At 33.5% G+C, this 27,985-nt stretch overlaps 1 protein-coding gene across 1 annotated transcript in view; it reads left to right on the plus strand.

The window, feature by feature from the left end:
* The window catches only part of dco (discs overgrown), a 39,145-nt gene extending 12,126 nt beyond the window's left edge, over positions 1 to 27,019 (plus strand). Inside the window, exons 7-10 of the mRNA XM_069829173.1 lie at positions 4,392 to 4,540; positions 9,173 to 9,359; positions 9,695 to 9,854; positions 9,998 to 27,019. Coding sequence (XP_069685274.1) covers positions 4,392 to 4,540; positions 9,173 to 9,359; positions 9,695 to 9,854; positions 9,998 to 10,157 — 656 coding nt within the window. The 3' untranslated portion in view covers positions 10,158 to 27,019. The remainder of the gene's footprint in view (positions 1 to 4,391; positions 4,541 to 9,172; positions 9,360 to 9,694; positions 9,855 to 9,997) is intronic.
* Positions 27,020 to 27,985: the final 966 nt, after the last annotated feature.

Genomic DNA, 27,985 nt, shown 5'->3' on the forward strand with positions numbered 1-27,985 from the left:
CTCGAACGTAGTGCACTCTTGTTTCCGGTTGTGTAAAACTCGTCGATCATTTGACATGGCTCTACGACGCAATTGAAGAGACTTAACCCAGTTAACGGAGTTTGAGAGGGGGCGCATTATTGAAATGTGCAAGGCTGGATGGTCGTATCAACGAATCGCCAGCCATCTATGCCATTGTGACCAGATTTTTAGGATGTGTTGGGATCAGCAGATGCGTGAGGGCACTCACACACAGCGACTAGGCTCAGGATGCCCTCGACTGACCACCAGGAGAGAAGATGTTGGATCCTCCTACAAGCTCGAACAGATCCAACTGTTTTGTCGTCTGCCATCCTGAGACAGGTAGCACTATTATTACAGGCCCCTGTGTCTGCCTGAACCATTTCCAGGCATTTGGCTGAAGGAAATTTGGTCTCACGGCGCCCATTACGTGTCCTGCCATTGACACTCGCCCACTGTCACCTCTGTTTGCAGTGGTGTCGTGAGCGAAAAACCTGGACTGCTGCAGACTGGAACCGGGTTGTCTTTAGCAACAACTCCAGGTTCTCTTTGAGCTCTGACAATTGTCGTGTTCGTGTCTGGAGACCTCTTGGTGCGCACCTCAATCCTACATTTGCTTTGGCGCGACACACCGCACCCACTGCTGGCGTGCTGGTCTGGGGGGCCATCACATATGACAGTCGGTCACTCCTAGTAGTGATACGAGGGTCAATAACAGCACAGCGATATGTGGACATCCTTCGGCCACATGTGTTGCCACTCATGGCAGGGCTTCCAAGAGGCCTTTTTCAGCAGGATAATGCTCAGCCACACAAGAAAGGGTATCACAGGAATGCCTCTGTAACGTCACACTTCCGTGGCCTGCATGATCGCCAGATTTGTCACCAATTGAACATGTCTGGGACGCCAACTTCAGCAGCCTAGAAGTTTACAAGATCTAGAGAACCAGTTGCAGCAAATATGGACAGATATGCTGCAGGACACCATATAAAACCTGTATGCCTCCATGCCCTCCCGTATTACAGCTTGTATCCAAACTAGAGTTGGACAAACAGAGTACTACAGCCTCAATTCAGGTGGTCAGTTTTGAGCAATAAAATTATTATTTTGCTCTAATATTGTAATCATTTACATACATCAACGTTATGATTATCCATATCAGGTTTCGTGCAATTCCCACAGCTTCTTTTTGGTGCGTGATTTTTTTTTGTCAGTCAGTTTATTTCTGTTCATTCATCCAAGGCACCATACTCATTGCAATTACAATTAACAGATGTGAAAAACTGTATACCAGTAAGATGATTTAAGAAAATAGGGAATGAGTTCTTTAAAGCTCTGCCTGAAAACAAACTTCCTAACTTTCGTAATTTTGCTGGTAACTTGGTAGTATTGTACGAATCTAAGTAGGCTATATAATGTGAACAGATATTTTCGAAAATGAATATTGTCAAGTCAGTGAGGCAATGAAGAATAACAGACTTGCATTATTTTCCACAAAATTAAATTCCAACATAAGCAATAATTAATAATAGGTTATTAACTCAATAATTTATTTCTTGAAAGGGATGTCCTTTAAGTGACTACCATTTACGTGTACACGCTTCACATCTCTGACATACATTATCCATAGAATGGCACACATTCTCTGGAACATAGATGATTTCATGACAGATATTTTTCTTTAACCTTTCAACGCCTTGTGGAAATGTTGGTACACAACACTCTTCAAGTAACCCCACAAGAAAAAAAAATGACACACAGAAAAATCTGGAGATCTGACTGGTGAGTTCATGTCACCTCTATTGGGGATGATTAGTTTTAGTTTAGCCACAGTCTAATATCATACAGTCACAGAGCTTGAGGTGATTTTTTGCATTGCTCGAGATAAAGCGTTCCAAGCGTTTAGCAACTGAGAGTACTAGGAATAATAGACTGTGCCAGTACTATTTCACATCATCTGTGATGAGGCGATAGTAGTGACTAATGGCTAGCAGCTAAAATTCAACTGTCATTGGATGCGTATTCCCTATGTATTGAGCTTCGTGACTGTATGTACTAGACTGTTGTGTAGTTGTCAAAGATCATCTGAAACTTAAAACATGTAGGTTTACCAACTTTAGTATTGGTTCCTGGCATCATAATAATTAATATCTTTTCCGCTTGCTAATTATATCATTTTTAACTTCTGGATCAGTAAGAGGAATTTATTTCCAAGCTGTATATGTCAATTGTTCCAAGAAATTAAAACTTACAGTACTGCAATTCTAGAGGAATGAAATTGAGAAATAAATTTGACAGAGAAATATCAATTGTCTCTCTCTTCCTGTGTTTAAAATTACGACTTGTTACATAGAATTTTCATACTATCAGTATTTTTTCATTTATTATATTATCTTGTGTAATAAAAAAATTAAGAAAATTATCTGATTTTGAATAAATCACCATTGTGTTAATCATTTTAACGAAAAATCCATTACATTTTTACCTTCTTTCCTACAAGTATTAGGCCTTATGATCCGTTACAATCTTGCTGTAGAGTTTTCAGTCCAACTCTTCATTGGACTTTCTAAGAAACACTTTCCTTCCTGTCATTCTTACAGAGGGTTGCGCATTATGCAGTTGACTGCTGATAATATCTTAAAGGCGCTATTATCAACCTGTGAAATGCCTGCATTTGTGTAGGATTAGAAGCCTCACAGCAAACATAAATCGATAAGGTAACAGTGTGGATTCTTTATCTGCAATTCGAAGCATTACAGAATATTCCAGTAGTGTGTAAGTGTTTTGCTCTAACATTACAGTGTACGGTACTTTTTTTTTTTTATCGAAATGTCGAGTAAATGAAATATGTAGTGATTACAGTTGAAGGGAAAACTTGAGGCTGTGAGGAGAATAAAAAAAAATGGTGAACTCCTCTGATACATACTGTTTCATGTTCTGTGGATAAAAGTGAGGAGGCATCACCTGTAGAAGTTTTACGATTAAAGCAGTGGAGGGACATACCAGCGAAAATAAAACTCAGACCAAAATATCTTATTACTTTAAGTAGATCTTGTTACTATATAAGGTTTAATACATTTTTAGAGTATCAGGATGACAATAGAGAGATTTTTAAATTATTTTTTTCTTTTCACATATAAGTATAATTTCTGTAATTTATGGTTTATCCGAAAAATTCCTTCTCGAAATCACCTCCATCCCCTTATTTTGGATAAATGGGTTCTACTGTATGAAGAAAATTAGAACGTTAATTGGGAAAAATCATTGTATACATATAGACAACTTGAAAAAAACAAACACTTTTCTGTTTCAGGGATGTTGAAATTTATTTCTGTGAAAATCTATGTGCAATTTTTGTACAGCATTATGGTACTTTCTCTTATACATATAATATTGAGGAAGTAAACATTTGTGGTGCAAAACTTTTGGGTATTTGCACCATGTTCTGAATGTGAAGACATTAAACATTTTGGAGTTACATGTCTAGGGAAGATAGGGACTGGAGAATAGCTCTTGGTAACAGATCAGACAGAGAGGTTTTCCCATTCCCTCTTCCCTACCTTCTGTGAAGATGGAGCAGACATATAGCTCTGAAACACTGGATATCTTCACATCTAGGACACGGTACAAATACCCAATAAACCTCGCATCACATTGATACTGTGAAAGCCACAAATCATACTTAAAAACTCCCTGTTTTATTAAAGTAACACTGATAGAAGTTTTTTTAAATATTTTTCTAGATCTGCAGAAATATAATCTTTGTAATATTTATATTGATAGAGATCTCACAGTGACCTGTACAGGTGGCCCAAATTTTGTTTCTGGGTATATTCAGTGTCCTGTATTTTCATAATAACCTTGAAAATACGGAAATAGATCTGAGTGCATGGTTATTAGAAACTCGTCTCACATGATATTTCTAATGCAGAAATTATCTGAAATAATTGAAATATGTAACCTAATCTTGTAGATTGATTTGTGACATAGAGATTCGGTTTATTATTACTTCTTTAATATGAAGACCCTGAAAAATATTAAGAGGTTAAGGGCCGTATTCATAGACATTCTTAGCGTGGGCTTCCAGTGGATGATCAGTGAACTAACGTTTTTCGTATTCATAAACCAGTGTTAGCGATATATATGAATCCTGTACAAGTAACCAGTCGATAGCCGGGGCTAGCGAAATGTCAATGAATAGCACCCTAAGAGATCGTTTTCTAATTTTGTCTAAAATGAAAAGGTATATGTTGTGTCGAAGAAAGAAAGAATTTGGAATTGTAACTGTTTATTATAATACTTCCCCTTTCATTGTTTTGAGTGCTCTTTTATTTCAAGAATATCTAATTTTGTTGTTTTTTTTTTTCAAATCTCGTTTCTTATTTTCTCAGCGGAGTTTCCAACTTACCTAAACTACTGCCGCTCACTACGGTTTGAGGAGCGGCCAGATTACTCCTACCTACGCCAGCTGTTCCGCACGCTCTTCCATCGCCAGGGCTTTACCTATGACTACGTATTTGATTGGAACATGCTCAAATTTGTAAGTAGAAAATGTATCAATTCATACAGCAACGGCTGTAGTACTGTTTCAAGTCCTGCACCAGAGAATGTTGTCATTTGTATTAATAAATTATTTGTGTGTGGGTATTTTAAATTCATTATTTTGTATGGGGATTTTCACTTCAATTTTGTCTTTCTGAATAAGATAATATTAAGGATGCACAGGAATCCTTAGGTTGAAAAAACAGTAAATGCACATGAAGGGTATTATTTACTTATCAGTATTATACAACTTGGAGAATAAGTTACATACAAAATGTTACATTTGTTTAACTCTGACTTTGGGAGGAAAGTATCATTTATAGAGTTGTGTATATAAGAACTCTATGTGAATGAAACACCGTATTTTTCCTTTTAATTTTAAACCCCTTTTTCCATTATAACTCATAATATCGTTGTCTTACACAGAAATTGGGAAAGGAACTGACCACCTTAACCCATTATCTCCTGGCTTATGTCTTATTGGTGTCACTTATGAGGCTCAACCCTGTCTTGGGACAGTTGACTAAACAACACAGAAATTAAGATTTTTAAAAGTGAACTTCAGTTAAAGTGGAACTTCATAGGATACAAGTTATGTATGACCAAATGAAATATCAGCAATCACCTTTTCTTAGATCATCATTAGATACTTCTTACTTTAAATTATTTTAATTTATATTGCATATATTTCAATTTTTAGCGCATATTTTAACAGTTTTTACTGCATAGTTGCATGCGTATTTTCAGGTCTTTAATGCATAAAGTTCCGTGGTCTAATCATAATCATCATCATCATCATCATCGTCTTTATTCACGGATTAGATAATTAGACCTGTTCTGACTTCAGCCTGTACTTCCTAAGCCTGCCTACATCTCGCTTTCCTTTTGGCTTGTATTACATTATTTGCGTAGGCTGTCTGGTTGATTGCTAATCTCAGTGTATTGGAGTTCTTCCATTTGCCTTCTTGCTTCCCAGTATTGTAATGACTGATCTGTAGCTGTTAAATTTTTACAGTTCTTGAGGTGTGTCATATCTATTGTAGTATTATCTTCTGTACAAAGTAAACAATTAGGAGTAGGAAAAATATTTATTTTATATATGTAGATGGACAGCCAAACAATCATGTGCTGTATATAATCGAAAAAGTGTGACAGCTTTCATCGGTGCACATTCCGGAATTAAATTATTATTTTTATTGTTTATAAAATATTCAATTGTTTATTTACACTCTCATATATTAATTTTTCATATAGCTATTTCGTGTTGAATGATTTTCTTTATTAGTTCTGAGGACTGAAACGATAAAAATGAATTTGTAATTTGTTGGATCATTGTGCCCCTTTTTTTTGCTAAGGATTCTGCTATCTCATTACTAAGAATTCCACAGTCAGAAGAAATCCATTGCAAAACTATTGTTTTGTGAAGATATTGTAAGTGTTTGATACTTCGGTGAATTTCAGCAATTCCTTTTGTTGTATAGGTGTTTGTATTAATGGCTTGTATAGTTGATTTAGAATCGCTAAATATAACACCTTTATTAAGGAGGTTAATATGATAGAAAAATTGTTTTAATCTAGAATTGACTGCCTCAAGTTCTCCATCAAAGTGAGATGAATTTTGACCGAGAGATTTATGAGAGCAAAATAATTTACTGTACATTCCAGCACCAGTCGTATTATTGATGTTTCTTCATTCTGTCTATATGTTCTTTCCAGTTTTATCTGTATATTTCTAGTTTGTCTATTATTGCAAATATTTCAAGGACTTGTTTAATTTCTAAGTTTGAAGAGTCCACTACAAGAATGATGGATGTCATTTGGAATACATTTTGCAGGAGAAGCAATTGAAAGTTTGAAATGCTTAGTGCTCAAAGCTTAACTGTGATTTTCCTGTCATTACTGGACAATGACTATCAGTGTTAATGCCATATAACTCTCTATGTACATTCTATATGTCTTAAGCTATACATTGACAGTCTTGGTTCATTTTCGACAAGAAAGTGGCATCCATCATTCTTGCAGTGGACTCTTCAATTCTGTCTTCCCTTGCACAACCTTTAAGAAAATGTAAAAATTATTTTCTTAGATTCACATTATAATTTTACCATAAAATACTTCTTTTTTTTTTTATACTCTAAAATATATAACTAGCAGTGCATATGAACTCTTGACGGGTTAGGATAATTACTTTTATATTATCCTTAAATTGTATTTAGCTTGAATGCGTGATTGTCTGAAGCATCTACTTTGTGTCAGAAGAAATAATAACAGCAGTAACAATGCTTCATATATTAATAATAAAAGACGAAACTATAAGCTTCAAGCATATGAATGTCTACATTCAATTTAACTTGTTTGATTTAGCACAATTGAGCTTTGTAATATGTTTAACATGCAAGCTTGAGGTTTATTTGCACCATGGATTCTTGACAGAATTGTGCTTGTTACAAACACAGAGAAATAGCTGAATTTTGGAAGGCATTGCAGCAACAAAATAGTGCACAGCTTTTTCCTGCAAAATTGACATGGAACTGTATCTTACCACACAAAATAAAATTGGTATAAAATGGACTCTGTAATCATTTTATGTAGTATAATTAATTAAATTTATTTCATATCGGTATTACAGTCATTTTAGGGATGCACTGATTTTTTATGCTCTTCTGTTAGTCCTCCAGTATCACAAGAGGAAAAAATTTCATTATAATCTGTTGGCAGCTTTGGCTTATTAAGTGCATGACTTCAAATATCATATTTAAAAGAGTAGATGTTAATAATAATACATCTTAAATTGAATGTGACATTATACTCGTTAATACATACATATGATTATTGTGACGCTTTATTCAGTGATCTCAGGGTGGATTTATCCCAGAAACTGCAATGTGTTCATAATGCGTGTGTTCGTTTCATTTGTAATGTCCGCTACTACGACCACATTTCGCCTTCTTTCGATAAATTATTGTGACTCAGGTTAAATGAGAGGAGAAAGTTACATTCCCTTTCTCTCTTATACCGAATTTTGCACACCTCTACTCCCTCTTACTTATCTGTCCGATTCCACAGTCTTTCTCGGTATCATAACTTAAATACTCGGTCAGAATATGATAACACGCTAGAAATACCACTGCACACATCATCTCTTTATCCTTCGTCTTTCACTGTTGCTACTTCTCGTCACTGGAATTCTCTGCCGCCTGAAGTCAAGAGCTGCCGAACTTTAATTTCCTTTAAATGTAAATTAGAAAAATATCTTATGATGAGTTGCCAGACCTAACGTGTATCAAATGTGTTCCACTGTATTTATTTTTATTTATTTATTTTTTGTTTCTTATTTTTATTATCTAAATCGTATTTATTTATCACTTAATGCCAATATGTATCCCACTGTGTTGTTATTTTTTATTATTAATCTATTTTTTGTGTACATTTTATTCAATTGTCGGTTTCTGGTTTAATTATGTAAATCCTACTTAATTGTAATCTAATAATATGTATACTAATGTGTTTATTTTTATTTTTACTGTGTACATTTTTCTTTTTTTATTGAATTATCGGCTTCTGTTTTTATGTGATTCGTATTTGATTCTAACAAATTAATATGTATTTCACTATATTTATTTTTATTTTATGAGGTAAATTTTATGTAACTACCTCTTTTGATCTCATTATGTATCAGTATGTAATTACTTAATTCTGACCCAGTTTTATGTTCAACTGTGTAAGCAAGTTTTAATCCTGGTTGAGTGTAAGAGAAGGCCTTACGGCCTTAACTCTGCCAGGTTAAATAAAGCCATTATTATTATTATTATTATTATTAAATGTCATGTCCACCTACCCTATATGCATCCACATGAATGATGAATGGACAGCAAATAATGTTGGAATCTATAGCGGCAGGAAGTTAACAGATTACAAAAATTCACTGTCTTATTTCACAAAAAGAGAGATTTAGCAGAACTAGTTTCTGTATGTGTATGTTGTTTCTCTGTTTCAGCATGATATCCTTAAAAAAATTCACAAATTTTGGCTAATGGAGTCAGAAGATTTTGATGCTCAAATGTTGTTATTATAAGATACGTTGTTTTCTGTTGACTTCGATAATTTTTCATGGTTGCAGTTTGTAACTTTAAGGATTTCAACTTTAATATTGAAATGCCTTTCAGTAGTGTAATACAAGTTAGCTCAAAAGCAGGTTGTGCATATAGATGTTATTGTTTGAGGCTCATAATTTCAGATTATTACATTGGACTTGAAGAAATGCTGTGAGACTACACTGAGAAGACGGCCTGGGAACGAGAGTGATATAAAATGTACTCAGACTATTTAGTGCTTTCAAAAATTATGGCATGGTGTTGTAATTTGTATAATATAATATGCCATGTTATCCAGTAGCATAGTTATCAGTATTTACAATACAGCACTGGTTGAGTTCATGAGTTATGGACTCATGTCATACAGTCGTTCTCTGCATCTAATACAAAATATATCAGTCAGTGGCTGGTAAATAAAACTTCGAATTATTTTGTAGCATAGGAAGGACTAACATCTATAGTAATTATTATAAATGTATTAGTTTGTTTCGAGAAGTTTGTAGGTTAATTAATTCTCTTGCTCTTTATTTTACCAGGGTGGATCACGGCATGGGGGACCAGAGGAACAGCGGGAACGTCGCTACACATCACGTACGGCTCAGGGAACAGCAGGTGGTACAGCAGGTGCAGGTGGGACCAGTAGACGCACGCAGACAGCATTTGATATGGTGAACACTCCTCCAGGAACAACTCCACCAGTCACAACAGCCAGCCCTACCACCGGTAATTCATGGAACCGAGCCCGGCATTAGCCCGACCGAGTTTAAAAGCTGCCTCACTGCCACCAACAGTCAAGTGTTGCATTCAGTCATTTGGTAAAAGGAAGGCAGGCAGGCTATGGAAGGCACACAGGAGAAAGCAGCAAGGGTAACTTGTAAAATGGGCAATGGCTCACATGATCAGAATGATGTTAATGGCGGTATTTTTACTTATTGCAAGAAGTTAGAAATGAGCCAGTGTACTGGGTCAGTATTAGCTGTTTTGCTTGACTTTGGTATAGTGTAGGTCCTGTAATATTTAGCATGAGAGTAAAGAAACACCTGGTGTCCTGCCCCCAGCGTCACCAAGAGGACGAGGGGGTGAGACTCAGGAGAGGAGGGTGAGCATGCGACTACACCGGAGTGCAACAGGGGGCGGCGGAATGGGGCCCAATGCATCAACATCCGACCTGACCAACACCAGACAAGCTTCTGACATCGCTGTGGGCAAGCAGACCAAGTGAGTACCGAAGCCGTGGTCCCTGCCTCGAGAATAAAAAAGTCGCGCGCACACTACCTCCACACAACCCTTCCATGGTCATGCCTGGGTTTTTTTGGTTTAACGCTAATGTGGCTTCTTTGTGTGTGTGTTTGTTTTGGAAGCGCCACCGTGGGTCAGATGGCTCCACCAGTCTCGGCGGCGGGGCTGAGCCCCCCCGGGGCAGGTGTGGGCCCCCCTCAGGGGGCCGCAGCAGGGGGGGGAGGCTCCGCCCGTAGGGGAAGTTTATCCAAGGACAGCATCGCAAGACATAACAAGAAGTGATGATGATTGTTGTGAGGAGGTTGGCATGCCAATGACAGAACACATTCTTGTTCTGATGTTAGTTGAACATGAAATTGGATATGTTGTGTTTTTAATAAACTGGTTGCGGAAAGCCAGCATTAATGGCATGAAGAGATGAGTCCTGCCCTACGCTTAGATTCAACTGAAGCCACTCCATATTCGATTGAACTGGAAAGCTGAAGATATAACGTAGTCCTGATCCTTCCACCAAGCACAAAGTGGTTGATGTTGTGGCCTCTATAAACAACAGTGGTGCTGCTAATGACAGTACTTGTCCCTGTCTTGGTGGGCAATTATGATTGTGATGGTAACACTTCGTGACTTGAATCTTTTATTTGGATTAATAATATTATAATGGATATTACAAGGATCATGTTTACCCACCTTGCATTTATATATATTATATATATCATATATATCATATATTATATATATTATATATATGTAACAAGCCTTTGTAACTTAAAAAGGAAAGAAACATCTGGTGGTTTTGTTCTGTGTATGTGTTGTGTATATATTAATATTTCAAAAACCTGCTGCTACTGCATACAGTGCTGCACTCTGTGGTGTTCCATTCGTTGCCTCAGCCTGTTAATATTTGTAATACCGCCACCACAATATGTTAATGTTGTTGTTATAACGGAACTATATTTAAACAGAATGCTAGCTAAAAACTGACTGATATGATAATGAAGAAAGATAAATTATGTGTATCTTTCTCTTTGATGTTTCCAGTTTCACTCCCAGGTTGATCTCGTAATTTCTTCTCTTGCATATTTACAGTTGATCAGTTAATTTTGTGACTCATTTCTACACTGACCCTATCTTTTAGTTGTCTTTGTTTTAACTCTTAGAGGAGGACTTGTGTGACTGAGAGGATTGATTGACCTGTTGTCATAGCTGCACATCATAGTGCATATATATACCATGAGTTCTTGTTTATAAGCATTACACGTAATTATTTATCTTGGATGTATATTATGCTGACATCCTTTAATTGAGTTTTATTGATATGTTTTCAAAATGTTGCGGAAGTTCCTGTCTTGCCATTATTTATTTCTCATTTTTGAGATTATAAAATAAGCACATTCAAATCTGAAAATTAAGATTCTCTGTTTAGCAACCCTGTTTTTGTAAATTTGAAACATCAGTGAGAAGTTTAATCCGATATAAAAATAGGAAGATTTAATTGTTTTTATAGCCGTTAGCTTCTTCAGCAGGCTAGTGTTGTTTCAGGAACAGTGTTTTGTTTTCGAAAATGTAACATGGTTATTAATTATCCATCCCGAATTTCTGTAAAACGAATGTTGTTTCAGTCTTTATGTATTTATAATTATTCTACACCAAAATTTTTTGCGTATACAAAGGAATTCTACAAGACAGTCGTTCCTGGTTTTCATTCTAGATTTTTAAATGAATATATTTATATATATGTGTGTGTGTGCGTGTGTGTATCTGTGTGTATGTAAGATTAACCACGAAGGATTCTTTAATGTAAGTGTTAGTGAACAAAATGTTTAATTTTCTGTAAGATAATGTGTTTCTAAAGGAAGAAAGACCTACAGAATGACTGTCTTTTATTCTCTGTTTGTTCCGAGAATTTTCACAAAGTGACTTTTTGTATTATGTGCCGTATATGGTAACATGAAGTAAATATTATGACAAAAAACTGACTTTTGATAGAAAACCTTATTAATATCCCTTGCTTATTAAAAATTATTTTCTTTGTACCCGTACTATGCATTCACTGAAATATAACTTTCGGGAGCCAGTTTCATTCATATTAAATGTATGGATGTTCTTTGTGAAATGGATGTTGTAAATTATGAGAGAAGAGTAAGTAGCATTGTTGTTAATAGCACGAGTTCTGATATTGTTTAGGGTCACGTTCCCTCCACAGTAATGATTTCAAGAGATGATTCATAGTTTGATAATATTTAGCTAAACACGGACAAGATATTGAACCATGTCAAATCTTGCTTGGATTGTCAGCTATTTATTTTATTTTAAGTAGTTACATTATTACTTATTTCTTAAACAAAATTAGCAAAATTAAATTCGTTCAGAGATTTTTCTTCAGTTAGACTGTTCATCGGTATTTTGTAATTATGATTAGGATGATGGTTATTTTCTATTATATCTATGTTCAAAATGATGGACTATGTGGTTTTATATCTGTCTCATATTAAATTTTCTCTTTGGCTTAAATCTTACGAGATGTAAAATGCACATGTGAACATTATAATGTGTACCACTTTTATTTCTGAAGTGTAGCTGTTTTATTATTATTATTATTATCATCATTATCATTATTAATTTTGAATATAATTAGTGATTGTTCTCTCATAGTTAACGTGATCCCTTATCTACTGGAACAAGTGAACTTCAACAAAATGTTTTCAGAACATTATATTTTGGTTAAAACTTTCATTCTGTTGACAGTGTTCCAACATTCCTCATTTCCTTTCTCAGCCTACCTCTTTACCTGTTACCAGTCAGTCCCATCTTATGACTTCTTTCTTAAATAGTCTCTTCCTTCTTTATACAATGGTCAGTCACTTCCATTTCTTTCATTTTGTTTATCTATCCCCTCGTCATGTCCTTTGTTCCAAAGTTTTTCATTACATCCGACCAATATAGGCTATATTTAAAAAATAACATTACACAGCATTAAAATATAGAATACTATGCTATGTAGGCTATTACATTCTACACCTCACAAGCTGTAATCCGTCATTTAATTTTATTGAGTGGTACATAAATGCCCAACATAGGCATCACATTTCTAAGCATGGTTGCATAGTTAAGAGATTAATACATTCAACACATACACATCTGTGACTAAACTACACTCGTCATCTGAAACATTTTGAGCTTCATATTGTATGTTGATCTGATCAGATACAAAAAAATTATACCATGTAAATCGCACAGATTTCAGCATTGTAATTTATGCCCTGTCTACTAAACAATTGTAACTTACGTAAAATGAATTGTATAAATATTTGTGGTAAGAACAACTAATTATCCAGTTTCTGTAATGAACTGTCCCTTTACATAGATAAGTGATAAATACATGAATTATGTGTGTCACTTTCTACTATACCTCTGAAACGTTTAATTTTATGATAATGTGTTTCACCTAATTTATGTAAATTTTTTTATGCCATAGTACTTTAATGTAAAAAGATTGAGGCAGTGGTCATCAGCACAGAGCACCCTCGGGCTAGCATCTCTTACCCACGAATAAGAGACTGCACTGTGGTGCATCCGTTGCTGCTGGCGGGTATGCTCTCTGCCTGCTGCATGATGAGGCATATGATGTTGCACCGAGTACCCTTTACCCATTTCAGTGAGTGCTGACGACCACTGAATTAAGACATATTCCTGTGTTTACAAATCCTTATTTTTAACTAAATCTTCTTGGGTTCAAACGGTACGTATTATTTTGATATTATTTTATTTAACAGTATTTCTTACGGAGAAGAAAACAAAAATAATACATTTTTATTTGTACCATTTTGCCTGAAGTTTTCAGTCAGAATATTAAATTTCTAGTGTTAATTCTGACATTTGTATGTATACTTCTAGATTGAATTGAATAGTAAAGAATTAACTATGAACAAAATCCGTCCAATAGTTTAGGATCAAAAGCTGTACACAAATGACTGGACATGTAGGCAGCAAGCAAAATATCAGTATATTCGTATTTCCATAGTAATCCCGAAATCAATTATTTATAGCAGCACAACATTTTCTCTGCACCTAAGTATAGAACAGTCATTACCAACAGACTGATAAATTTATATATGTATATATTTGAAAATATATTGCAGTTCAGTAATATACGTGAAAGTATTATGCATAAATCTGCTGGATTGTTTATCGAGAAACATGTTTTCCTGTCCATCCTAAAATGAAATGTCAGTCGCATGCATTAATGCATATGAATGTACACGTGCAGACACACACACACACATACACAAAATCAGTGGTAGTGCACCAGAGGTTGACCTGCATGGTCCATGACCTGTCCAGAAATTGTCTGACTCGCCCCTTACCAATGCTGGCAATTTTCTGAACAGGTTTTAGATACGAAAATTTGTGTAACTTACTGTAAACAACAACAATGGAATTTCATCATTTTTTTTCTGATCAGATTTTTGATACGAAAAGTTGTGTAACTTGCTGTAACTGTAAACAACAATGGAATTTCATCATTTTTTTCGTTCTATTGTGATTAGTTTTGTGAAACTGTGTACAGACCAAGTTCGCAAATTAATTTAAGTAGCAATACTCGTTTTAGCAACAAATCACTTTTATCTTTAGTTGAAATTTGTGGTTATTTGAAGTTCTGAAGTCTTCTGTGCACATCTGAGTTTAATTTGATTAGAGAGAGAGAGAGTGAAGAAATCTGAGTTCGAGCACCAAATAAAAGAATTCAATAACATTTTAAATTTTATTTTATACAATTTAATCAGAGTCGAAAGTCACAATTTCACGTTTAACTCAAAAATTCTCTTATGGTTTATTTATAGTGAAGCATCAGGGCTGTGCAAGCAGTAGCTGAAGCTGAAAATATTTCAGTATATCTGTACTTTGTTTTTAGTGTCAATTCATGAAATATGTCATTTCTAAAAATGGTCCATCCAAATTTCTGCTAGCCCACATTTGCCCATCTAGACAAAGTCTGGCACTCATTGCCTGTGATGTGCACATTTGAGCCACATATTCCACATACAAACATACTTAGATTTTTTACATACTGGGACTGGTAGAATCCCTTTTCTGAATTCTTTCCTTTAAAGATCTTCATTCTTATGGAAAGTTTTAGTTTTATACATTATATGAGAGAGTGATTGATACTAAGAAATGTGAAATTTTAATCACAAATTCATTCTGTGTGTATATATAATTTTGTAAAATGTTCTTTACAAATTGTTACTGGAACACTTCACATCGTAATTTGAATATTCTTTTTAATCTTCTGGTATGGAAGTCTTTATTCACTCAGGTAAATATGTAGCTATTTATAAATGTAAGTTACTTCAGTTTGCCAATGCACATTGGCTTTTTTTTTTTTTTTTTTTTTTTTTTTACAGCAAAGAGTGGAATTTACTTAAAGAATCCGAAATGTGGTGTAAGATGTAAGATGAGTATATCTTGTGTCGATTAGTGGTTGAATGTTTAAGTTGCAACTTAGTTACTGGCCGTAGATGACTGCAATTTCTGTAATGTGCCTGTATTTTATAATGTGTTTTGTTAAAGCAAAACCGAGCAGAGATTGACTATGACCATCTGTGTTCCGAAAAAAAAAAACTTGTTTTTTTAACAGCATAGAACATAACCATCAGTTAATTCAAGCATATATAATTATATTTACTATGAAAGAGAATGGAATTTTGAAATGGCTTCTGTGCTTTCTACATTCATGGTGTATGTAATACATTGTCGAAGGAATGGAAGTGCATTCATTTTAAGACAAATTTTTGTGTCACAAAGAAGTGAACGTTTCATATCCATGTGCATTATATCTGATTAAGAGTTTACTAATCATAAAATACGGCAATAATTTATAGTTTATTCTAGAATATCTTTCATGATGAGTATTAATGGTTTATAAATGTCAAATGCAGAATAAGAGAAACTCAATTGGAACATATTGTGCCTTCCTCATTTTTTTTACAAATTTAACATTTTTAGCATAATTAAGTGCAGATAATGCACACTATCTGAGACATGAGTTTGGAATTTAATTTTACAGATTAATGGAATTACACATAGGATTGTTTTTTAGCTGTCATTTTTGAAAAATTGATCCAGGTCAAGGAGATTAAAGCATTTTAATAGGTGTAGTTAGAGGAAGAGAGAATGATTTAAACTGATTTTTATCCCCACTGTTGTGTTGTCAAAATGAACACTTTTTACGACAGTGAAAGCTTTATTATGTACTAGTTAAAATAAATGCACTCAATTTCCTTTGACAGACATACTTTTTTTCTTTACTACACATGAATAAGAGATCTAGACTTGTTTTGAGGTTTGATGGAGACAACTAAACATTTTACTCATAAAATCGTTCTTTTACCCAGAACTAAAATGTTCTATACATTTTCGTAAGCATATGAAGTAACACACTGCTTTGAATTATTTCGTCAAATAGGGCATGAATATCACTCAACAACATCCCTTTTAAAATGTGCCTTAAAGAGGTTTCAACATTTTCGTTTTCCATTTAATATATTATGGTTATTATTCATGGTTTCTGAACACTAATTGGTATATGATGTACATTTTCAAACACACTACACAATCATCTTAATTCATCCAGGTTTCGCAAGTTAGTCTCTGCAAAATTTTAATGCCTTTCATTTTGCATACTTCAGTGTTAAAATATTGTAATCTGTTCTTGAATCATATCATAAGTTGTAAGGATTTTTTTACATAATCTCAGACTATGATTTTTATCCTTCAGTTTATTACTTTTAGGAAAATAATTAGAAGTTAAATTTTCATATTTTATTATCCTCTGTTGGGTTTTATGTTACACATATTTTCCAAGTTCATAATTCCGCCATTTTGAAACTAATAGAGCTTTGGAACCTTTTAATAGGGCTGTGAATAGATGGTGCATAATATAGCATCTTTACTAATTGACTCAGAGTCATTAAACATGAAGTATGTTTAAAGAGAAGTTGCAAAAATTAGTGACTAATCTTAACCAAATTTGGGTACACCACCTTATCACGTTTCCTCAAAAGTACACTACTTGGACCATAATTGTTCTCTCATCAGTGGGCAATTAGACAAACCAAATGGACATACCAATGCTTCTGTGTATAAGTGCAAGTAATGAACTTAATGGCATGTGTTTATCAATATAATAATTTTCAGTTATCACTTTCACACTTGAATAGTGTGTTCTGATGGAACTTCTAGTCTTTGATTGAGCAATTAATTTTGTTACAGTTCTCAGTGCTACATTGTTGTTGTATTACTGACATTCTATCATACTGCAAAATGCACAATTAAAAATCCTAATTATATATTATTCAACAGATCTTAGAATAGAATAAATTTTCTGACCATAATGAAAAGTCTTAGAAACTAAGTGACATAATTTCTTTGCCTAATTTGCATATGCTTTCAAAATATTAATCTCATGTGATCTGGTCTCTGACAATTCTATATACTATATTTAATTGGAGTAAGGGTCAATTGTGCGCTAAAAAATTGCTTTTTGAATCATATTATCTGAAATTAGAATACTAGATCAGTTGCTCAGTCTTAAAATTCTATGATATGGCAAAGTAAGATAATTGTTAGTGTCCAAATTGTGAATGCATATATTAAAATGTGTGGCTTTCCTCTTCTTTTTTTTATTTTATTTTATTTTATTTTATTTTATTTTATTTTTTTTTGGTCATAAGTGTAATATGCCTGACATTCTTCCAGCAGTTAAGAATTCAATTTTTTTGTGTCCTCTTATGAAATGTGTTGGTGTGCAGTCTTGTCATGGTCAGCCATTCCTCATGTTAAGAGTGGAGAAATCAGTTAGCTGTTTGTGATTGTTGTTGTATGTGATTTTGATGATGAGGACATAATAGTGGCAGCGAGTGTAACAAAAAAGTAATGTGCTACAGTGATGATGCGTATGTAATGTGCCTGCCTGTATACCTACCAGGTGCTAGTATTTGGCATATTCAGCCTACTGTTGGGGGAAGTCACTGGTTAGCAGGTGGTAGGACTTACTACATCATTATAAAATTTTACATAAACATGCTAAGAATGGAGGGGAGAGATGTCTTTATACAGATGATAGAAGGTTTTACACAATAATGTCCAAGGTGATTTCTTGTAAGTGAAACATAATTGACATTATAAAGCAACATTTAATTTGCAATACATATTAAAAACATGAATAATACAAAATAAAGAAAAGTCAGGATTATCTGATAACTTGCTAGAATAAGGACCCAAGGACTTTATGAAAAGAATGTGTGTACGTATTGTAGCCCATTCTCAATTTTTAAGTTCCACTGCTGATGCAATTTTGATGTCAAAATACAAATAAAAGTTGTATGTCATTAAACATAGTTATATTTTTGTAGCTAACTTTATATTCCAGTTCGAACACATTTAATTTTCATGGTCATTTCTGTAGTGAAAGAAATGTTGCTTAACATTTTATTGTTCTTGTGGGAGTAATGCAATTTAATAAACAGAAAAATTTTAATTTCCCTTAAATGTTGTGAAATAAACAGAATTATATATAAATGACAATGTTCTCAATTGCTTCATGGGAAAGGAAGCAGAGATTACATCTGCTGAAGGATCCTTATTCTGATAAGTGCCTGACAATCTTTTATTCACTTAATTTTGTATTAGAGTGAAGCGAAATTGAGAAATTATACATATTCGTTACATAAAGAAGTCAGGACAAGTACCAATATAAGAGTCATAAGAAACATTTATACAAAAAAATAAAGAAAATGAACTGACATTTTTGTATATACCAAAGGAAGCATATTTAGGCTGTACTTCTTACAAGTTTCGCATTTCTACAGACTCTTATTGTGGTATGTGTTTGGGCCTCTTGCCTTACTTTGGCTACATATTTCTATTATAGTCTGATCATTTTTTTGTGCGTGTGTGTTAAGGTAAAATTTTTATATTAGTACAAAAAGAGTACTAGGAGGATTAATTTTAACGTCATCTGTCCTCAAGGTGTGTTGAATGGAGCTATTGAGATCATATGAACTACAGAACTAATGACTTCATAATCAAATGTTACATTCTCTATTCGTGTCTGACAAGAATATCTGTGGTTCGGATTCCACATAAAAACATAATCCAGTCAATTTGGCTCAACAGCACAAAAGGACGTAACCCTAAATACTGTATAATATTGTGACATAGAAATGAAAAGTTCCAGTGTTTTGTGCTTTGAAATAGTGTACACTGTTTATTGCTTTATATATTTCTAATGTTGCAGTTATATTGTTAGTCTATTCTCTTGTTTTGTGTTGGGTGTAAAATTTTATTAAAATTTATTTTTAAAAGAGTGATGAATTTTAAGAAATTTGTGAAAAGAATTTAAGAAAAGATAGAAACAAAATATTTTCATTCATATTACTAAACTTAAATTTCATTGCCATACAATGATATGATTAAAATAAGTGTTGGTTAAATTGCTTTATATTTTTTAAAAATATTGGAGTGCAAGAGGTCAAATGACTTTATTGTCAAACACCTGGCATTAGAAAACAACAACCACAAATTTAGATGAAAGTGTAGAAATCTACCTTTGGCTTACAAAGTAGTAATTTTGACGTTGTTGTTTAGTCAGTTGTCTGAAGACAGGTTTGAACCTCGTAACACCAATAAGGCGTCACTCATGAGGCAACTAGGCCAGGAGATAATGGGGTAGGGTGGCCAGTTCCTTTCCCCTTCCAATGCATACATCGCCGATTAGCTACATAATCAGACTTCAGATGCATACAAACAATTGTTCTTCCTCTGACACGTCATATCAAGTGAAATGTACTGTCTGATAATAGATATACATATCAGCCAGTACCTCAGTCAGAGGTAAATTTTAACATTATGAAGCATTTTTTTTTACTTGGTTATTTAACGACGCTGTATCAACTGTGAGGTTATTTAGCATCAGTGGGATTGGTGATAGCGAGATGGTACTTGGCAAATTGTTTGTTCCATTTTTAAGTGATTAATTTTACAATTAAAACGACATTTCCATTAAGTGGATAACAAACTGTATAAAATGATTCTGAATATATAAATATCCATAAACAATGTTTCTCAAAATTTGCGTGCCAAGTGGGTTATCTTTCATGTTCAAAATTACACCATTCACCCAAAGACATTGGGTGGTATGTATAAAGTTGAAGTAAACGCTATTCCTAAGGTTTGCTTAGCAGAAAGTTGATCTGGAAGGCCTTGCTCAGTTTATGCTAGGATTGGTAGTATAAAATCTATTTGTATGCATAACAAGAAGTATATACTTCTGTTTCCAAGTATAAACTAAAAAAAATCGTAGTCTGCTATGTTTGAGACTTGGTTTGCTTAGCATAAGCGTTTGTATAGTTTAAAATGGCAGAATTTGTGCAAATTCACGCTATAAAATCCTACAAGAAAAGATGAGAACCATCAGAACGTGATTTTAAGGAGTTATATAGGTTTTATAAATAAAAATGTCATATGATCAATTTTTGTAATGGGCTACTCAAATGATGATTTTGACATAACTTAACTGGAATTCTGTTAGTTGATTTTTATCATTGTTATTAAAAATATATTTTTTAGCAAAATTATTGAATGATGTATTTATAACGTACATTTAATTTACGTGGAAAAACTATGTGTGCCTCAAATATTTTAAGTTACATGTAAATTTAATGAATAACATTTTGGGCCTGTCTGATTTTGACTTTACCTAACTTTTTATGTTTATTTATTTTGTTCATAATTTGCTTTTCATCAATTTTTTTTCCTGCTAGAAACTTCTACCTCAACTTTTATAGTCTGGATGGCTTTTTCTTCATCAATTCTTGCGGCAGGAATTTGCATCTTATTTAATAATGCTGAGTATTCTTTAGTAGATTAACAAACAGCAGTTGTCCTCCTCCTACATTTCCCATTTCGTCATAATTGTCCATTTCCTTGTTAAAATAACCAAATTTTAAGGACAACAATTAATTTTTCCCACCAAGAAATTAACATAAATGCATGGAAGGCAAAAACTAACGAATCTTCGTGATTAAACTCGAAGTACTGTCGATAATCAATATAATCGAATACTCTTGATAGTTTACACTACCACCGCCTAGTACATACTTTGTAGTAATAGTATTAGGTTTATGCATACAAAACGAAGTATGTACTTCTACTTCAAGTATCTTCTGCAGTCAAAGCAAAAGGTAATATTACAGCTTTATGCATACCACCCAATGTCTTACACAATCCAAAGTTTCATGTGTCATGCTTAAAAGTGTAGCTGGTGGAATGTTTGATATGGTATTTGTAATCCTTTCCTTTAAGACATCCAGAGTTTCGAGCTGTGTCTGTAACACCTTCTGTTTCACCTAGCCCCAGAGGAAGAAATTCATAGGTGTAAGATGTGGGGAACGTGGAGGCCAACTGATAGAATCACCTTGTTTAATCCAACATTCTCCAAACATATTGTTTAATTTCTGGCAAGTCATCAGCACATAATGTGCTGCTGCTTCATCAGGCTGAAACCATATTCTTTGTCTGGTCATGTAAAAATTCCATTACAATGCCAAGCAGTTCGCTAAAGATGTGTTGGTTTACATGGGCATCAAAGAAATATGGGCCCACGCTGGTGTGGAATAGGATACTGTAAGTTTGGCAATCGTATCAGCTCAGCAGTCTTCATTGGTGGCTATTTTCAGTCGACCACTGTTTTTAGCATTAAGTACCATATGCATTGTCTTAAATTTAGGCAACAATCTGTCCACAGTTCGATGGGAAGGCTTGGGAGTATCAAGATACTGGTGATGAAATTTTCCAGCACCTTCTCGCTATGTTCTATGGTGATCTCCACAAAGAAGTATCAGCTCTACATGTTAAGATGTCAATGTTATTCCTATATTGCATTCAGTTAACCTCCTTGGCATATGATTCTTGAAACACACAGAATATAAAGAGATGTAAATAAAACGTCAATTGTTTCACAAAGAAAAACAGGAAAATTAAAATGACGTTAAAAAAATTAACAGCTACAGAAATTGATAAAAGTCTGCATGTCTTCTTAATGATTAGAAGAATCAATTTTTCATTCGTCTCTTCATAACTAGGCAGGATGGAGGAATTTTAATATTACACCTTTCCTCTTATTTCTTCTGTTGGTAGCACAGTTGTCTGTGGGATTGCAGGTATATTCAAAAGACCACAACACCTAGCCATCTCTCACGTTCAAGCAGAAGTGAATAGTGTTGCTACATCCATCACTGGCGTGATTAAATTTGTGAAACAAATAATGTAAAAATTTTGTTACTGTAAATTAAACGAAGATTGGAGATCATTTAAACAATTTAAAATAAAACTCACTTACTGCTACTATCGTCATCACCAACCTCACAACTAACACGTTTTTCACATAAAAATCAATTTTAACTGTGTTACCTTAATATTGAAACATATTAATAACACAGTTATTTTAAGCAACAGAAAAAAATTAATTATGTTCAAATGTCACATACTTTTTCGTGATGGGACAGTAAATAAGAAAACTGCTGTTCACCTAATGAATTGAGAGTTACGGCTAAATTATCATTTCAGTTAAAAAAAAAAAACAATCCTTGTACTGATATTTCCCTTTGGGAAGAGAAACTTTAATCTTCATCTAATACAAATTGGACCTTAACATGTATTTTGAATTATCACTATACTTTATTTTAACAATTAATCAAGCATTTCTTCACTTCTAGTTATTTTATATCAGTCAATCTTCTTAATGTATCCAGCTGTTTGCTGACAACATATAGTCCACTGTAGTCTGTTCAGTTTTTGTTTTATATGAGAAATAGGGGTATTTTGATCGGTATTCATTATAGATGCCTGTTGCTAGTAGCCAGAGTTGTAGTGTAGTCTATGTATACTGGAGGGCTGTGTCTTCTGCAACTGGTACTGATGATTTTAATTTACTTAGTGATTTAATCTTCCATAGGTGATTGATACCATTGTTCTCTGTCTACGTGAAATTGTGAGAAAATGCACACTTCGAAATATTAGAAAGATTTGAATAAATTATACATTTGTAAAGTGTGTAGATCTGTTCAAAGTCTAGGCATAAACATGAAGTATACTATTTTAGTAAAATAGAAATAAATATAGCTTTTGTTCCCTCTTTGACAAATATTAAATATGTCTTTCATTGATTGAGTGGGCAGCATTATAAAGTTACTGCTATTTTTCCTTCGACAACTTACATATGGTTCTCAGAGAAAGAAATTATGAGAATGAATGACATAATGTGAAGTGGAACAGATATAAGTATTAATGCAATAAACATGTTACATTAGCAATTTCAGTACTTCCAAAGAAGTTTCAGGAGTGCATAATTCTCATTATATTTCGTAAAATACGAAAATAAAATACATAGAAGTAAGAACATTAAAGTTAAAAAGTGCATAAATGGTAAACAATAAAAAGAATTATAGACACTCACATTTACAAATGTTATAAATCAGATGATAACTGCACTACCCCCTAAATCTTCCTTAGCATTTTTGCTTAAGTAACATTCGATTGTTAATTATATTACACTGTGTTATCCGTAACAACTGAAGCTGGGTTCAAAACTCATCCTCACCCTTACTGCTACTGACTGATTTCCTGTAAGGTATATTCAGGGTCAAGCTTTGTAAAATATGAAATACAGTGTAGTGATGGCTTTTGACAAATTTGACACACGTTTGTTTATAGTCTGTCCCATCTTTAGCCCAGAGGTCTTTGGTGTTTTGGAGGAATCTATTTAGGCTCCCAGCAAAATACAAGAGACCTAGAAGTGCCTTTATTTCTGCTGGATTTGTTGGTGAAGCGTCACGTTCCTGACTGAATTGTCCTCTAATTGAATAGATGTAGATATTTGTGGAATTCGTAATAATCTATAATGCAATCATCAGCGAGGTGAAACCAAATTTCCAATGATGATTTGGCTTCACGAACTTCTCCTTTTCTGCCAGGTAGATGAGTGACTATATTACAGGCTCATGTTCTCGAGGGTATTCATTTCTTTGCCAGACACTCCCATCCTTACTGACGTATATAGAACCGTCTTCATCTTCATAAATCACCATCATCAATTCCCATATTTTCATGTTCAGATATATATTATTGTGGTCAATATCTGATAAATGATCATTTTCACTATTATGTTCATCACCTTGAATATACTCTTCATCATCGTCATCAAGCCAATTATTAATTTGCCGAGTTTGTGGATCTTCTTCTGCCACTGAGTTGAAAGTATGAGTGTAAATTTAGCCCCCTAATCTGTTATGTCCCGAGGTTATAAAGTGAATACAGTCGTGGGGTAACCTGAAAAATGATATTATTGCAATGTACCAAAGTACATATGATATTTCCATACAGGAATTCTGCATTATCATATGAATTCCTGCACGGAATTATCATATGTACTTCAGAACATCGCAATAATATGATATGCATATATAATCGCTTAGTGATTTAAGACAGCGCTCATTCTGTCGGATCCTGGCCACTTAGTCGTAATGAGTGCACCTCTGCACATTAGTGTGTTGAACATTGTGCCACTGTCACGCATCTGTGACATAGTGCATGAGGGTTGGCCACTAAAGGAAGACTGATAGGTGAAGGTTAAACTGAGAGGATTCAATCCAGCATTGGAATTGGAATCCAGTGTGGCGTAGTAGATAGAGCATCAGCACGTAGAGCTGAGAACGTGGGCTCGAATTCCGGTGCCGGAGAGAATTTTTCTCCACTCCACCAAGCCTTCATCATCTGAAAAATTATGCTTACACCTCAAAAAAATAAAATGAAACTAAACCACTAATATGCCACATCAATGTACTATATTTGAGAGGTACTATTAATATGAGAATTATACTTGCATTCAGTCACTGTTGCAAATGCTTTTGAATATTGTTGGAGTAAAATTTATCCCAATGCGTGTGTTAAATCAGTTGATTGCAGTATTGCCAGTTTTACATGTCACAGCCCTTTTGCTAGCAAGTTATTCTCTTATTATTACTCTCTTTCCTAAAAAATGAGTAAGTCATAAAATACTAAACATAACTGTGTTATGGTACAAATCTACAATGTTTTTACCTGGCTTATGCTGCATTAATAATGGAGTTTAATACATTTTAAATTTTTGACTTATTTGTCCACATTTTCATGGATTGACCCTTCAGCATATTATGAATTCAGCAAAGATTTATGTGGCATATGTTGTTGTAATTGTTTAACGTGAAAACTAAGAGTTCTGGTATCCTGTAATATACACTACATCAATTTATAGCATTCGTATACATTATAGAGGGAAATTACTATTATTTTTTACTTTTCAGATATTTGTAATAAAAACGAGAGTGATGTTAGGAGGGAATATGCTGTAGTTCCATAACCTGCAGTCTATCAGTGTCAGGCATAAAATTATACATAGCATAAAATTAAGTGAAATACGTGTAATGCCTTGTATGCAGTATTTGTTACGACAGCAGTTGAATTTCTGTTAATATTTTGTAAATGAAGATTTCCTTGAGTTTTGTTATTGATATAAAATAGCTGTCTTATTTTTGTGAACAAATGCATTATGGGATAATTTAAATGTAAATACATCTCCTACTTTGTGTCGTCCAACATTTGGATATTAGAGAGAAATATTTTAAACTTGAATAAATTCATATTTTCTTTTCTGAGTATCTGTTAATGTGCGTTTTAAAAAACTGTATTAAGAAAGATTTCAATAATTGTGTTTGTACTACTACTACTACTACTACTACTACTGCTACTGCTACTGCTACTGCTACTACTACTACTGTTGCTGCTATTACTGCATAGCTCTAAAAGAGTCATGGTCTTCCCTGATTTCCACCCCCAATTTGCAATTAGCATCTTAAACAAGTCAAAATATAATAAAATATTGTAATAATTATTTTATAATTTTGTGTGTTTGCTTACATCCAACACAAAGTATAAACGTTTAACCAATATAGTTTAGTTTTTTTCTGGACTATCTTAACTTTGTGTTATAATAAATCTGTAAGATAATCATAATGAATTATAATTTGTATATTGCATCTTATAATTGGGCACTAAATACTGGAATTTTTCTTAATTGTATGACTATAATTAGACATTAGATCTATATGTTTTTTATATACTTTTGTTTTCATAATACTCATTTTCCATGTTGTTTATGTTATCGGTAATTATAATGTATACTTCAGACATTTGTGTACATATGACTATATAATAGATATATGTGCATATTTTTCATTCCTTTCCAAGTAAGGTGTAGAAATTTTGATTTTTGCTTGTTATGTAATAGTGTAATATTTTTGGTTAGAAGTCCAAGGAAACCGGTATTTAATCAGGATAGTAATTTAAGGAGTTATATATAAAGAATGCATAATTAATTTGCCTATAGCAAAGCGAGGAGAAAAATAAAATTTACATACATATATATACATATATACACACACACACTTGATATATATTCTGTTGTTTTATAGTATGTTTTTAGATGTTGTAACTGAAACTTACTCCTGTCATGTAAATCTAATGTCTGATAACCTTAATAACGTTACATTCTTTTTATTATAGTTACTTATGTTTCATATATATATGTAGTCACCTTGAGGGCAAAGCATATTGTATATTGCGGGTTGTGATAAACCCAGTGCTCGGGTTATTTAGTTTTAACTCAATAATTTGGTACAATTGATGAATTTCCCCTACTCAAGTGATGTGTGGAGTGTATGTGTGGGAGTGCTTAGTGTTGTGACACCTTAGTTTGTAAGAATTCATCAGCACCTCGTCATAATGATGAAAATAATTGAACTTTTAAATAAAAAATGGACATTAACACGAGATGATTGGGTATAAAAGAATTAATAATCAAGTGAGTGATTGAGTGAGAATTATTTACATAAAAATTACTTTTTTTTTTTTTTTGCATCTGTGGACGATGAGTAATCATTTTTTACATCATGGATGACTCAAATTGTGGTATGATTGTCATTCTTATTCATGTACATAGAGAAAAACAAGGATTTCACAAAAACACTATTAAAACCAATGAAATTATGTATGAGTAGTTTTATTTTTTTTATTCAAACCACACTGCTGAAGTAACATGATTTCATTCTTGAATAGATTATTATTATTATTATTATTATAAACTATTAATAGTTCATTAGTTTATTTTTATTAGAGAGACCCATATACTGTACTGTGGCACTGATTTATTTTTGCACTGGTATAGGGTTCCCAGACATATTGGGAAAAAAATACGGGACACTTATCAGTTATAACTGAGTATGTTTAGTATGCGCATCCATCAAATATGCCAATCTTTCAAAGTGTGTGTGTAGTAAAGTTTACTAAACAAACACTTTACAGTGAATATTTTAACACGTGAAAGACACAAAATACGTTTTCCAAAGTGAATATTACATATGTCCCAGCCACTATAGGAACTTGATAAAATACCTTGAAAATGCCTCGGATTTATAATATTGATTAGTAGAAATTTATGTGATCACTGGGAGACCTATAAGCCCACCCATTCCGCCCTAAATACGTACCTTACTTATATATGAAAATCGTTATGCGTGAATGAAGGGTACGACCATATTTCTTTAATGTAACAGTGGGTTTCAGTGTCGCCAACATAATACTACACACCTAATCGAACCTAACCTGTCACATAATACACACCTAATCAAACCTAACTAACGTAACCCGTCACATAATACTACATACTAGTAACATTCCTCAAATTTAGTATCATTTTGTTTTCATATATTGCCGGCCCTGCCACTCGTGTTGGTTGCCATCTAGTGGAAGTGGATCGTACTAATTCCAGGAAGAAATTATGGCAACTTTCATAATTAATTACATTTTACATGTTTCGTGAGATATTAAATGTGTTAATGTACTAATAATTCTATATATACACTCAGGGACAAAAAAAACCGGACACCTTAATATTTGCTGGTATTTTGCAAAACATTATCTTCTCATACAATATTATGGTAGCCATCTGTTGTTAT

Source organism: Periplaneta americana, chromosome 6, assembly GCF_040183065.1.
Source record: "Periplaneta americana isolate PAMFEO1 chromosome 6, P.americana_PAMFEO1_priV1, whole genome shotgun sequence".
NCBI lineage: Eukaryota > Metazoa > Arthropoda > Insecta > Blattodea > Blattidae > Periplaneta > Periplaneta americana.